The following is a 16,234-nucleotide window of genomic DNA, read 5'->3' on the forward strand; positions in this document are numbered from 1 at the left end:
TGTGTCATATTTCAAACATTCAAATTAACAATTTTAATTCTTATTTAAATTAACAATATGAATTATTATTATTCATTTGGCCCATAAATTATTATTTGGTCAATATAACAATATAAATAATTCAGTATATTTGTAATAGGAATTTATTATTTCAGGGGCTTATATCTCGCGAAGGATCACGAGTAGGGGTATGGTTCCTTTAACTTTATTGTTCGCACAGGGGCTACAGTTTGGGGGGGTCGCCACCTCTTCATTCGGAGGGTAAATCTTACCATTGGGACTTTAACAGAGCTGTACAGCATATTGATAGGAACAAAAAAGTCAAAGGAACCGTGCCTCATGGAAATTTGTAAAGAACGCCCACTAGGGGGCGTCCCGGGCTACTAGTGTTTGTATATTTTGTTTGTGATACAGGATATCAATAATTTGTAGTGTTGGAAGACATGTAATTGGTCTGTATTGTGTGGGGTCTGTGGTGGTGTTGTTTTTAGGTTTCATGTAGGTGATGCCCTGAGTAAGAAATTTTGGCATGTCTTGTGGATTGACTATGATGTGTGTTAGATGTTTAGCTAGTTCCTGGTGCAGTGATGTAAACTTTTTGTACCAGAAATTGTGAATGTTGCTAATACCAGGTGTCCAGTTGTGTGTTCTGTTAACAGCATAGTGGATGTTGTGTATGTTTATTTCAACACAGGGCATAGTTGATATGTTGTGCATGTTTCTGTTCTCCTCCTCGATTTAGACTGCATTAGCATTGTGTGTAACAACATTGGACCAAAGAGAAGACCAATAAGTTGTGAGTTCTTCTTCTGTTGGTGTGCCACTATGCTTTGTATCAGTGTTTGTTTTAGTACTGACTTGTCTGTAGAAGTTGTTTGTGAATAATTTATCTTGTTGTTTTCGTAGTGTGCCTGTTTTGTATCGTTTGAGTCTATGTGCTTTGGCTGTGAGTTTTTGTTTTAGTGTATCGATGTATTCTGTAATGTGTGTGTTGTGATGTTTGTGTTTTGTGTGTGTTTTGATTTTCTTGAAAATGTTTTTGAGTTGTTTCTTTAATTTGGGTGTTGTGAACCGCCAGGGAAGTCGGGGATGGTCGGACCTCCCTTTCTGGCCACTTGTCAAGATGGCTATGCTACGATTTCTGGTCCCGAGAGTCGGGACTTCTGCTCTATGTCGGTCAAGTGGAGGGTGAGTAATTGGGGTCAATGATAAGGCGTAGGCAGTATACCAGTAAAGGAGTATACCGTTTAACAAATAAAACAAGTTTATTTCCACTACACAAGATCGACAAAACTATAAACACTAATCTTGACGTTAAAATGCCTAAAGGCTCAAGAAAGTTTACATGGGTTTTCATACCTCTTTGTAGGTTTTCACAAAGATTTGAGTTCATTAATGGCACAAAAATATCCAACATGTGGGTTTTTTAGGGTAATCCAAATTGGCACAAGTATAAAAGTTTGCGACTGTGGCAAAGGACAGTATCAATGTTGGAGCTTCGGAATTTATGGCGGGTTCGGAGATTCAACTTGACAGAATCCGATGACATCGGTCCGGCTTTCGTTAAGAGACTTCCCAGAGAGGGGAAAGGAAGCATCTTTTATAGCTTTTTGCTGGGAAAATCAGTCACATGATTGGTTGTTATAGGAGATAAAGGTTATAGCTGTTCCCGGGACCCAAAACAAATGATGAAATTTGGATGCTAACTATAAACTTTTGTGCAAGTCGAGCTGAAGGCTGTGTGGGAACAATAGAATGTTGATACAAGGTCTGTTCAAAAAGTATTGGACCCTTTTTTTTCCGCGTAAACCAATGATGCGCGAGAGGCCTCCTTCGATGGAGTTGTGGAGGGGACAGTCATGCACAGCCCTGAATTTTTTCCTGCCTGCAGGAAGCGTCAGTCGTTGGCAATCGGCCTATGAGTGAGGTCATGTAGTGCGCTCTCGTCGAATTCCACTAAGCTGGAAAAATGACTGAACAACGTGAGCAGCGATATTACATCAAATTTTGCCAAAAACCTTAAAGATACCCGAGCGTAAACCATTCACAAGATTCAGCAGGCTTTCGGGGATGATCCTTGAGGCCAAAAAAAGCGCGGCAGGTCCGCAGAAATATCAAAAGTCATGTTGACAGTTTTTTCGACTCTCGTGGGGTGGTGTGTCATGAGTACGCACCACAAGGCCAAACCATCGCAAAGGAGTACTACCAGGAGGTCCTTCGTCGTCTTTCCGATGCTGTGCGACGCAAACGACCGAATCTGTGGTCGATCAAAACTTGGCAGCTCTATCGTGATAACGCATCCGCCCATTCTGTGCATCTGATTCGGGTTTTCGTCGCCAAACATAACACTCCTGTGGTTCGTCACGCTCCGTACTCTCCCGACATGGCTCCGTGTGACTTTTGGCTATTTTCCAAGCTGAAAATGCCACTAAAAGGAACCCAAATTTAGTCGAGAGAAGACATTGTGCAAAATCCGACAGACCGGCTGATGGCCATTCCAAAAGATGCATTCCAGCAGTGTTTCCAGCAATGACAGGAACGCTGGGAAAAGTGTATACATTACCAAGGAGACTACTTTGAAGGGGATTAGGGTTTTGTACATCAAAATCAATAAATTTATTTTTGCCGACCAAAGGTCCGATACTTTTTGAACACACCTTGTATATATGAAAGGAGAGTTTCAAATGTTCTCAACTAAGATCATTTTTTTCCCCCAATCCGTTATATAATAGAAGTAAAATAATTAAATTTTTAGATTAACAAAATTCCAGATCTCACAGTGTTATGTTGTTTTTAGTGTATTGTGTCAGCCTGCCTAATTGCTGTCTAATGTCATTTATTTGTGTTTCTATTCTTCTCTGCCAGGCAGGCTTATGATAGAATTGTGTTTTGTGTGCGTCTGTCTGTGAGTGTATTTTCAGTCCATGGTGTGTTACTACTGTGACTGCCCCAGCATAAACTAATGTATGAATGTCTGTAAGTGTAGAAATTGAATTAATGTAGTTTGGTAGTAAGTGAGTGTTTACATAATCTAGTGTTTTTCCTACTGCCTTTGACGTGTTGATTTTTGGTATTCGTGGTCTTTGTGTGGGATCTGTACCAGTATATTTAATGATTGTTTCCTGAAATATAAGTGAGAGCGTATTAACTAATTCTATGTCTATGTTATCAGTGATGGATGGGGAAGTGCCTGCAGTATCATTAGTGGTACTTGTTGTGTGTGTGCTGTAATCAGTGCTTGTTGCTGTATTATCCTGACAGGTTACGTGATCTTCATTAATGTTAAATGTTTCTGTCTGTTGATGTATTTGATCAGCAACCTGTTGTTTGATAAGTTCAAGTGTTGTTTGTGGGATAAGGTTGTTGTGTATAATTGTTCGTTTTTGATCAACAACCCTTTGTTCGGTGACAGTGAGGTGAGGATATTGTTGTGTGAATATGTGGTGTAGTTGTTGTCTGTATGCTGTCATGTTTGTTTCGAGTCTTGTGATGGTGTAGTAAGTGCGGATGATAAACTCGTTCATTTCTGTTGTCCATTTCATCCGTTGGCGTGGTTTTCCAGCCTTTGTGGTCTGTGGATGCATTGCCACAGAAACACCAAGGCTAGGTTGATTCCTCACATCTGTTGAGGGCATTGCAGTAGCCATGCTTGGGCCGGCGCTGCTTTCGCCACCGGTAACCAAGGGAGACTGGAGCCTATTTTTCGAACGTGAGCCTCTGCCTAACCCACGAACGCGGACCTTGTTAACCCGGGCGACGTCCGAGCCGGTATCATACTTAGATCTGGTTACTACCATAATGATTATCTCCACAGAATGTGGGTGTGTGGTCACTCTTAGCTTCATTTCTCCCCATAGACCTTACTGGCATGGGTGTCCCTACCAGAAGCTTGTGCTCCAGCCTGGATTGCCCTATGGATCAGTAAAATTACTGGGCTCTTCCACCACGACCAGGTGATGACTACGGGAAAGTTGTTGTTGTGTTATTATTATTATTATTATTATTACATTGTTGGCAGAGTGTATCTTGTATAGCAGGGGTGGCCAACAAGTTGATTGATTGCAGTGTCTTGACTTAATGTGTTACACTTGTAACTGAACACAACGCATAAACACAACTGTAGTGATATCGGACCTCCGTGTCCTCCCTCAGATGCGGTTTCATCAGTCCGTGTGCAATCCATTTGCATACAGTTGTAAAAGGAAAATAAGAAATGTAGATAAAGGGTCATAAAACCAAAAAAAAAAAAGAAAGGTGGTAAGAGGGACAGAGAGAGTAGGTCGGACACGGTAGAGAGAGGAAGAATGAAGTGGTGGTCCTGAAAGTGACAACGTTGAGTCTCAATTTGTCTTCTGTTTAAAATGTAAGTACCTTTTTTTCATGTTTTAAATTAAATTGTGGCGTTTCTTACCCATCTAAACATAGTATGTATTTCACACCTCCCCAATCCACTTAGACTATGCCAATGAGAACAAGTCTATTGCAACACATTTTTAAGATAAAAAGTAGATCTTATGTATACAAAGTTGGCCACCCCTGCTGTATAGCATACATACCGATACCTGGATGCTTTGCTAGACCAAAGTCAAGGCTTTGGTCTAAACTACAGGAAAAAAAAATATTTGATACATACATAAACAACATATAAATAAGTTTTAAGTAAAAATAAAATTCATGGCCGGCGTTATTTACATTTAATACATAAAAATATAAATACGACTTTTAAACAAAGTTAAAAACTTTGTGTCTGTCCTTCCTTTTCGCCGTTTTTCACCATCAGCAATCCTTTAAAAAAGTTCACAAAATTACGGAGACGACCTTTCCTTTGAGGCTACTACCTCCGCAAGAAAATGTAAAAATAGGTAGAGCNAATTTTGTGAACTTTTTTAAAGGATTGCTGATGGTGAAAAACGGCGAAAAGGAAGGACAGACACAAAGTTTTTAACTTTGTTTAAAAGTCGTATTTATATTTTTATGTATTAAATGTAAATAACGCCGGCCATGAATTTTATTTTTACTTAAAATGTATTATTGTGAATGTGGCAAAAACACCAGAGGACGCTCTACCTATTTTTACATTTTCTTGCGGAGGTAGTAGCCTCAAAGGAAAGGTCGCCTCCGTAATTTTGTGAACTTTTTTAAAGGATTGCTGATGGTGAAAAACGGCGAAAAGGAAGGACAGACACAAAGTTTTTAACTTTGTTTAAAAGTCGTATTTATATTTTTATGTATTAAATATAAATAAGTGTTTAAGAAATTCCTATGAGACGTGTTTAGTACAGCACCCATCTACAGTGTGACATGTGTGTTGTTGTAAAGACCTAATATTTCAAGACTTTGCTGTAAGGTATATGGTACAATACTTCTACAAAGGGCTCTTGGCACAACACATACTTCAACCATTCTTCACAAATGCTATATTTCATAGACATGTGAATTTGAGTTAATTTTTCTTATTCAAGAATATGTATTTATAAGTATTAACTAAATTAATAAACTGGCATAAATTACAACTTTCAAACTAGTTTTATCTATAATTTTTAAAAACAAGTTGAATATTTATAATTTTTTTAGTGTGTATATTTTGTATGTTGTAGATGTTTGGTACAGCTATGTCTATGTTGGGTGCAATTTTGTTTTGTTTGTCAATAAATGTGATGTCTGGTCTATTGTGATATATTGTATTGTTTGTGATTATGACTCAGTTACAGTATATTTTCTGTGTTGTTTTTCATGACTGTCTGAGTTATGTATTTGTACAGTGGAGTCTCGTACAATGTGGGCTATACATTACGTGTTATAGGAAATTGTGTTAGCAAAACCTGCATTATCACATGATTTATACAAGTTTACATCTAGACATAGAAGTTGAAAAAAAAACATATACCTCTGAATGACAAAATTCGAATTTTGCATGTATACTAGTCGTACGCATTTACTGTAGTATGGTTCCTGAATGTTATAAGTTTATGATTACATGCAAGCTTTAGCATATTATATTTGCCATTTGATTATATCAATGTAGCCTAAGTAGTCAGTTTGTGTTAAAAGCTTGTAATCCAATGTAACGTTGTATAGTCTCATGCATAATATAGCATTTCTTACAAGTGCCATCTGTGAATGTTGTGTCTTCTGTAGTTTCTTGTATGTATGATCTGGTCTTGTATGGCAATCAGGAACCCTTGTTCTCTTCAAAGAGATACCCAAGAGTCAGCCATGCAGTTCTCTCAATATGATCCTCGCTGGGATTGTTAAGATGACTACTGTGGTACTCCTTCAAAGCTCTTGACTTGAAAGAAGCACCACAGAGATTATAATCATTCTTTCCATATTCTATAATGATTATATTCATTGGATTATGAAAAGTCAGAACATTTTAACTGTGAATCACAATATATTAATTACTTTCATTTCAATGCATTTTTAAAATATATTTGGATTTCATTTTTATATTTCAGAATATTACTTTCAAATTTTAGTAACTTAATAAAAGAAACAAGAAAACACAGTTTTTCTTATTTTAAAATTATTATTTAAATCATTAATAATTTAATTAATAACTTTTAAAATAAAAGATAAGTTTACAAAATAAACATTAATGAATTATTTTAGGCAAACAAATTTATCAATAATTGGTTAACTGAATGTTGAGATTCAAAATAGAAGATTATTATGCTTGTATAATATAGAACTCGACCTAAGAAAAAAGAAATCTAGCCAATCAGCATTCACTGACACAATTATGTATTTTCACTTTTGTGCACAAGTCAATTTTACTTTTAAAATGTATCTTGTGTTTATGTTGTGTTAATCCCTGGAAAAAGTTAAATACAGTAGATCCCCCTATAAGACTGGTTCCTATAATTACGATTCCTATAAGACGGCGAAAAAATTGTGGCGGTATCCATACACAATGATAAAAAAACTCCTATAATTACGTAAAACGTCATCAGGCAGCCGAACTACTTTCCCGCCGTCCGTAGTGCCACGCTACAGACGTTTAAGCAGGTAAATTGAGTTTAGTTTCGTCTGTACATATAATTATATACAAATTAGGTACTGTACATATAATTATATATTAATTATATATAAATTAGGTACTGTATATATAATTATATATTAATTTATTGTAACTTTATTATAATTATATATATGCTTTCCGCCGCCTGGCGCCATGCTATGGAGAGTTTAGGCGAACTATCATCTGTACAGTATGTAAATTAGGGTTCCGTAAGTCTAATACAGTACTGTAATTTTATACATTTCTTGTGAAAGAAACATTTCTTATTCAACGGCGATAAAAATTATTTATATTAATGATGTCTCCAAAGTTCAGCGAAGTTTTCGCAGAAAAATAACATCAAAAATCACGGCCACGGTTTGCTGAGCTATTCCACGATGAAAACAAGCTTGAGCAACGGCGACGTCGAATGGTGCACACTCGGTAAGTAATCCTACAATTTTTTGTTTATAGCTTAGTTTATACGGATTATTTCCAAAATAAATATACGTATTTTGGAAATGTTGAGTCGGATTAGTCTAGAATCGATTAATTTTATGGAAGAAAACCTTTCAAACAGCCGTAGTCCGTAAACTTCACACGTGTCGGGCTGTGATTCCTACAAAATCACATTCATAAAGAACGGAACGTATCTACCGTCTTATAGGGGGATCTACCATATTAAAATATGAAATGATTATATGGTTATGAATGGTTATTATAAATACATAGCTGAATGATTGGTTTTTATATTGGAAGTGAATGTTTTAAACATAACTGAATTAGATGTAAACTTACTTCTCCAACACTAAGGACACAATAAGGTAATAATGCTGCTGTCCAAACTCTAGCTTCATGTCCATAGAAATTATGAAGTAATTCAAAATATCCATCTTTCCATTCTTTGAGAGATAAATTTATATCATTAAAATGATCTAGATGTTTAGTAGTAGTACAAAATTTCCAAATTCTTACAACACGATCATCGGATGTTGTTGAAAGTTTCCTAAGTTTTGAATTAAACGTGATAGAAAATATAATCCCCTACATATAAAAAATGTTAAATAAAAATTAAAGTGAAATGTAAATTGTAGAAAGCATTAATTAATAATAATATATAACTGCATAATTAAAATATAATTCAATTGTAACACAATAATTAATTTTACCATAAAGAAATATTTACTCACAAATTTTATTTGATAATCAAAGTCTGACTTTGATTTTAAACACTGTATACAATATTTAATATATTTACTTCTGCAATTATTACACATTACTATCTTTATTTGTCTATTTATAAAAAATACTTTTTCTTAAATTATCTAAATAAATTAAAAATTAATGAATACTATCATTTTTATTACACATTAAAATTTTTGTATTGATTCTGATCTATGATTTGACTATCATAACCTAAAGATGATTTTAATAATAAAAGTGAAACTACTTATTGGTGTTTTATTTATTTAAGTAATTTAAAAAAAAGTATTGTTGTATATACATAGTACTGAACTTTTTGACAGTAAAATATAATTACATTTTATAAACATTTCTTATTATATTTCAAATTCTTTAGTAACCTTACCTCATGCCCCTGTAATCTATGAAGAGGTTTCACTGTATTCATATTATTAGAAATATCACATGGTGCCCAAATAACCACCTCTTTAAATACAGTTCCAGCTGCAAAAATTAAATTTTTCAAATGCTTGCCAATCAGTTTTCCACAGTATCTATTGTCATATTAAGGAAATCAAAAATAATCCAAACATAAAAGGAGGCTAGGAAGGGTTGTTGCTTGACCTTCCTAGCATTCAAACAGGAGGCTAAGGAGAACATTAGAAAGGCTAATAATTTTCAATTATACTACAATATAAAATTTAAATAATAACAAGAGTAATTTTGTTAAATTATGATAAAAATCTCCATTCAAAATAATATTTAAATTTAAATAAAATACCATGACACTAGCTGAAGGTTAAAATTGTATGTGGTGCCATCTGTTATGAGATGTTATTAAAAAATAAGTTTTATATTATTAATTATTATAAAAAGAACATAGTAATGAGTTTTTAAAAAAATTGTAAATGTCAATAATGAGTAAAATTTTTATTAAGTCCAACCCCACTCGAGATATGACACATCTCCCATCTATTGCCCCTTTGACCTTTAACCACCAAAATTTAATAGTATTAATGCCCTATATATATAGAAATAGTCCTGCCAAGTTTCAAAATTTTTAGTTTATCCAGTCTTGAGATAATGCAAAATAGATGCTGACAGACGCGCACAAAATTTTGTAAGATTTTTTTTACATTTTTGCTCTTTGAGTGTAAAAATGTCAAGAATGAAAAACTCAGGTCAAAATTTGATTAATCACCATATTTTCCCTATGTTACATTCTGTAACATCTGGAAAAGTAAAAAAGAATAGAATGTAAACAAAATTGTAAAAACATTATTATTATTGATGAATTTAAATACAATTTTTTTAAGACATTAAATTATTTGCTGCAGCTTAGCATCCTGAATTAAACTATTAAATCAAATTTTGCATTATTGAGAAGGAATGTGTTTTAAGCTTTTAGAAACATTTCAGAAATAGAAAACTTGAATATATAAAATTCAAATACTATGTAATTTTTGAAAGCATCTAAGGAAGTACACATTGATAAGTGAATGTCTTTCTAGTTTCTTTTCTTCCCCTAATAAATAAAGAATATCAAACTTAAATGTATTTATTTGAATAAAATCTTATAAATTTTGCTTTAAAACACTGTTATTATATCCTTGTAATTTATAAAGAGATTCTAGTGTATGAATATGAATGAAATTTGAAAGATGGTGGCGTTCATGTTTTAGAGATGAAAACTTTGGCCATAACCTCTCTAATAAGTTTCAAATGTTATCTCTTAAGACCATAGTAAATAAATGTTCAAGATTTAAGTGTTTCTTCTGGCACAGCAGGACAGTAACAAAAATAGCTAGCTCCTACAAGTAAGCTTTTCATTTGATCATCCCAGTGTGTATGTACTGTGCATATACATACACTCACTGGCCAATGAATTACAAACTCCCATGCATATTAAGTAAATGTAATTTTGCAGCTTATATGCAAAACACTTGAGTCATGTGAGTTACCATGTGTTCATAAGCTCCTATTTAAGAATGCTGTTGGTCAGTATGATCATTAAGTTTATGAAAATGGGAAAAACAAAGGACTTGACAGAGTTTCAAAAAAGGCTGATTGTGGGTGCCTGCCTGTCTTGTTGGAGCCATGATATCAAGAACTGTAGAGCTGACTAGTTTTTTCCAAAGGTGAGACATCCTGAGTGTTCAATTGATGGAAAAATAGCCTGCAGTTGATGTCTGAAAGAAACAATTAAGCTCCAAAACAGTTATTCAGGAATGCAACTGACATTGTAAAAGCTAGTGTGGAAAAAAAGACTTTCTCTGTGTAGCAATTGATGGAAGAATTTAATAAATCCCATCCCTGACCCTATCTACCCAAACTGTGTGCAGGGAACTGAAAAGAATCAGTATGAACAGTTGTAGGCCTATATGAAAATCACTGATTTCTGTGAATAACTGGAAAGTTCATCTACAATGATGCCAAGAGTGCCATGATTGGACATCTGAGGACTGGAAAAAGTAATGTGGTCAGATGAATCATGGTACACCTTATTCTGTACTGACAGTAGACAGATGGTTTGGAGGGAGCCCCATGAAGCAATGGACCCTGCTTGCCTCATTAACACAACTCAATGTTCTGGTGAAATTGTTATGGTATGGTGCATGTTCTGTTGGGATGGAAAAAAGATAGATTCCTGAAAGATCAGATGACTTCCAATGAGTACCTGAACATTGTTGCCAATCAAGTTCATCCTGCAATGCTGCATTTTTTCCCTGTATATGGCAGCTCTTTCTTTAATGACAATGCTACTATCCATCATGCAAGAATTGTTCAGCAGTGGTTCAGTGAGCACGAAGACAACTTTTTCCACCTATCCTGGTAACTACAGAGACCAGATCTTTATCCCATCAAGAACATATGGGACATGTTATAATGACAGATCTGCCAGCAAAGTCCACTTTTGTCAAATCTAAGCAAACTAAAGGAAAATCTAGTGACTGCTTAGTGTGCATTGGACTTAGAAGCACTTCAGCACATTGTAAAAGCGAAGCTAAATTGAGAAAATGATGTAATTCAAGCTACAAGTCCAGTAAAATATTAAACTGCTGTTTCTAATTCATTGGTCAGTGAGTGTATATTTTTAATTACTAAGTCTTAAATATTGTGAAAATAAAATTTTTGAAAAAAGATACAAAATACACTTATCGCTGCCCTCTGCTTTTAAAAAACTGTTTTCATTCTTCCAGTTCCAACAAATTACAGAATTATGAGCTAATGCAACAGCTAAACATTGATTTTTAAATTCAGTATCATGTAACCATTGAACATCCCAAATCCAATCTTCTAATTGTTGAACTGGACTAAGTATTTCAATCCTGTAAAGAAAAAATTGATATAAATAAACTGTCTTTATAATCATATTTTAAATCTAATTATTCTTAATGTTTTTTTTACCTTACATTCTCATCATTAAAAAGTTTAGCAATTACTAATGATTTAGCACCATATATTGCAAGATATTTCTCTGATGATGAATCTGAAATCCCCAATAATAAAATTATTATAATTATTACATTAAAAGAAAATACTGTATTTAAATAATTATAATAAGTATTAAAATAAATTTTATCAATATTACAAAAAATAGTTTATAGAAAATTAACTTTATAAATTTGAAGTCTCAATATGTTAAAAATATCATTGAAAATATTCAAACATAATGTAGATATAAAATTATACATTTTCAGCTAATTCATTAATTTAATCACATTATTCGATTGACATTGTAACTACATACTTTTGAAATGAATATCTTATGAAATTTAATAAGGTGTTTCCCTGTGTTCAAAAACTATAATTATAATTTTTTAGCAAGATATTATTTTTACAAACTAAAGAAGCTAAATAGACTTACAGGAAAACTATTCTATTTTTATGTAAGTTTATTTAGAATTAGTACATCTAGAATAAAGTTTGTCATTGAGTTTGAATTAATATACAAATATAATATGAAATTACGAATTTAAACTAAAATTCTTAATTACCCTAAACTTTAAATTTTATAAAGAAATAATGAAAGAAAAATCACAATGTGTAATTTATTTTACACATTGTGATTTTACACATCACTTATTTTAAATTTAACTTTTCAACTTTTCACATTCAATAAATTAATAAACTTGAAATAGTTTGCTTCTAGATTTAACCTGTTTTTTTCATTTATTTTTGTTTTTTAGTTGATTCTGAATATGGAAACCATTCAAAAGATCTTGATCAATAAAAAAAATAAGTTTAGCTATTTTAAGTTTATTAATTCAACATGTAATAACTCTAAAAGATAAAAATGTCAATCAGATAATCTGCCAAATTATCAGGCTACGATTAGGCTAAGTTAATAATTATATATGAAATATTTTGTCTACAGATAAGTGGTTAAGTCATTATCTTGTAATAATTTTAATAGTTAATTTAGACTTTCTGGAAGAAAATAATTGATGTGGAACAGGACTTGAACTGCAACTTCTGCTTACTGTGTAGACATGTTGCAAATTATCTGAACCTCTATCTAATCTTCACTTCTAAAACTATTAACTTAGATATAACCGTATAGATTACTCGTGGTACCAACTGAAGATGACTTTAAGTGTCCATGGACCTCCTCCATGGCACTCGGCCAGTCATCGCTTTATCATGGTGTGTGCATTTGTATAAACAACAACTCAAAAAATCATTAGCTTAATCATAGTCTGATAATTTGGCAGATCATCTAGCTTTAGTCCCTTTATGCTTTTATTGACATAAACATGTGATAATGCAATGCTTTGCTAGAAGCAAGACATGCCATAATGCACACTTTGCTTCACATCCAAAAAAAAATATGTAGTTATATTTTATCCATAAAAATCATTATTGGAACATAATTGTGTATAGTACTTATACATATAAGGCCAAACAAGAAATGAGTTAATCAAAAACAATTTTATCTTCTTTTGCATTAGTACACAATGATTGAATTCATATATATTAATATAATATATAAGTCAATATGCAGAATAAGTCTACTATGACAAGTTACAAAATTTATTCAAATTAAATGCAAGTACAAAAAATAACCATCCTTTTATACGTTTATGATTTTCTCAAGATTATTTTTCATTATCCACATTTATTTGTGTATGTGCGATACATTATTTAATATTATATCTGATGTTTGCTAAAGTTAACTTGAGGTTGATGTGTTTCTGCCAGTATTGTCAGCCAAGTCATCTCAGGGTCTGCACATTTTTCCCGGTATCATCTCCGAGTTATCTCAGGTCTGCACATTAAGAGGTTAATCAAAAATTGGATTTGTTGAGTTGTTGTTTACATACAAAAATGCCAATGTTTGTTAAAAAAATTGAATCAAAGACAAAAGAAATTTTTTTGTAAAATCTTCATACTATTGATATATATTGTATTATCCAAACTAATTCTAATTCCTATGCAATTCTGTAATTCAATCATGCTTACCTGTCACAATTCCATGAATGTTACAATTTTTAAAAATCTGTAGTCGTTGAATACAGATTAAATCACAAAGATTAAACAATTCCAGAGTATGACCTTCACCTAAAATAAATTACCCAATTAATATTGTGCAAAATATTTATATTACTATATTTTTTAAATTACAAAATTTTTAATTTAATACATATTAATTTATTGAATATCATTAATAAATTCATTAGTATCAATTATACAAAATGCATCTACTAACTTTGAGGACTGAGTTTACAAAAAAAAAACTTTTGATAGAAATAATTCAGTTTAGTATCAGTATCAGTCCATTTAGTGGTTGTCAGAATTATGCAAAATAGTTTTGATTGCAAAAAATAATTAGCTTCAAAACATTATTTCTATTATATAAAATTATATGTATATTGTTAAATAATAAGTTTAACAAATTACTTATATATATCTTTACAGACTGTTTTCATATGTTAATAAACATAGAATATTCATAAAATTTGGAAAAAATGAAGTTTGTAATGATTCAAGTAATTCTATTGGATTGTTGGGAAAGTAATTTTGGTTTTTTTCCTTGGCAAAAAAAACAATATTTTTATAATAAATAAATATTTTATTGAATTATATATTGACCATTTTGGTCAAATACCTGTTGCCATCGTTTCTGGTAGTAGCATGATTCCATGTTTATAAAAGTTTTGATGTTTGCTTACAAAAAACGGATCCAAGTAATTTTTGACATTTTCATTTCAAATAAACGTCTTATGGTTTAAAAAATTTTGTAAAGACTGGAACAAGTAATAATCTGAGGTGCCTGATCTGACAAATATGGTTGGTGTGATAGCACATCCCATCTAAGCTGTAACAGTTTCTGACAAGACCAAACTTGTGAGAAATTTGGCATTATCATGGTAAAACACTACACTTGTTTTGTTGACCAATTCTGGCCTTTTCTGTTTGATGATATTATTCAATTTGTTTACTTGATGGCAGTACACTTTTGAATCAATTGCTAAATTGTCTGGTAAAATCTCAAAAAAAAAAAATTTTTTCTTAAAATCCCACCAGAGAGCATCTCTCTTTAAGAACATGTGGAACCCACATAGAGCTTTGAAACTAAACCAATTCATTTCAAGTAATCATAAACGGTTCAATTCATCAAATTTAATCTCTTAGTGATTTGATGTGTTGTTATTCAACAGTTTGCTTCAATCAGTACCTTTATTTTGTTTTTCTTTGGCTTCAACTAGCCATCCAGAATGCGGTGCATCTTCAATATTGAAATTGTCAGAACAAAATTTTGTAAACCAGTTTTGGCACTGTCTTTCTATCAACACATCTTCTCCATATATGTACCACAATTTTTTTCTTGCTTGAATAGCATTTTGAATTTTTGGTAATAAAAAAGCAAAATATGCTGAAAATAATGCATTCAATTTACCATATTTCATGAGACACCGAAAGAAAAAAATTGTACAGAATCAAACAAAATTTTTACAAATAAGCCTTTAAATGCCAGCTATCAAAGTATATAATGAAAATGTGGTTTAAAATGAAATTGATTGGTAAAAATACATCTAATTCCTCTAGTAATAAAAAAACGAAATTGTAACCTGCATCAACCAAGCAAGTAAATAAACTTTTTTGTATTTTTAGTAATTAATTTCGTTTTGTTTGTCTATTTCTCGCCCTTTGGTCGTACACAGACATTCCTAATCCAAGTTTAGTAGCTGATCAAGCAATAATTTTCATTTTTTTACAGAAACGTGCAAGAGCAAGAACTGTGTAGAAACAGGGTTTAATTATCACTTACTTTTTTTTATTACTTATCACTTACTTTTTTTTTATTACTTATAAGTATTTTCAAAATATGAAAAATAATTAATACTCTCAATAAAGTATCTTCAATACAAAGCTAGAAATAGCAATGTTTGCCTGATATAATCATTCACTTTTATGCGGTTATGAAAGTGAAAATATCATTAAAATTAGTTTTGTATTTTCACGAACATACGGGTTTAAGGTTTAACGTATAAAAATACTTTTGTGAATTATTATATAATAGCTTTACTTTTATAAGCGTAGGTTAAATTATATAAACCTAAACCTACCGACAAGTATGTAATCGTCGTAAAATTTTAATGCAGTAACGTGTGTTTTACGATATATGGAGTTTCTTGATGGAGTTTGTTTACACGTAGCGGAACACATGCTATCCGTGGAGGCAGCCATGTTTGCCGACACGACTCATATTGCCATCTAGCGGACAACACAATTCTGAGGAATTGCGATTGGATCAATCAGACTACTGTAATTTATTTCGGTTACGAAGTAGTCATGGCGTTACTATCGGGGACACCCAGAGGGAGGGAACAAATTTCGATAAAGAAAAAACAGTATTTAAAAATATTTACAAACCCAAATTTTAACTACAGTGGTACGAACAGTTCGGATAACGAACACTTTCGCTAAAGATTTTTTGTTCGGACAACGAACACCTCACAGAACAAACACAAGAAGAAGCGACGTAACATAATGAATACAGAGTGGTCTTCCCTTGCCTTCAGGCAACAATTTGAAACTTTTCGGAGC

General features: G+C 32.3%; 1 protein-coding gene across 1 annotated transcript in view; it reads right to left on the reverse strand.

Annotated features, from left to right (window-relative positions):
• LOC111632948 (WD repeat-containing protein 6-like) overlaps positions 1-15,990 on the reverse strand; it is a 56,998-nt gene extending 41,008 nt beyond the window's left edge. Inside the window, exons 1-6 of the mRNA XM_023377468.1 lie at positions 15,754-15,990; positions 13,646-13,744; positions 11,591-11,672; positions 11,329-11,511; positions 8,589-8,736; positions 7,799-8,044 (exon numbers count right to left, since the gene is read on the reverse strand). Coding sequence (XP_023233236.1) covers positions 7,799-8,044; positions 8,589-8,736; positions 11,329-11,511; positions 11,591-11,672; positions 13,646-13,744; positions 15,754-15,874 — 879 coding nt within the window. The 5' untranslated portion in view covers positions 15,875-15,990. The remainder of the gene's footprint in view (positions 1-7,798; positions 8,045-8,588; positions 8,737-11,328; positions 11,512-11,590; positions 11,673-13,645; positions 13,745-15,753) is intronic.
• Positions 15,991-16,234: the final 244 nt, after the last annotated feature.

Source organism: Centruroides sculpturatus, unplaced genomic scaffold (assembly GCF_000671375.1).
Source record: "Centruroides sculpturatus isolate CEXI.00-Female unplaced genomic scaffold, Cexi_2.0 scaffold624, whole genome shotgun sequence".
In the NCBI taxonomy this organism is placed as follows: domain Eukaryota; kingdom Metazoa; phylum Arthropoda; class Arachnida; order Scorpiones; family Buthidae; genus Centruroides; species Centruroides sculpturatus.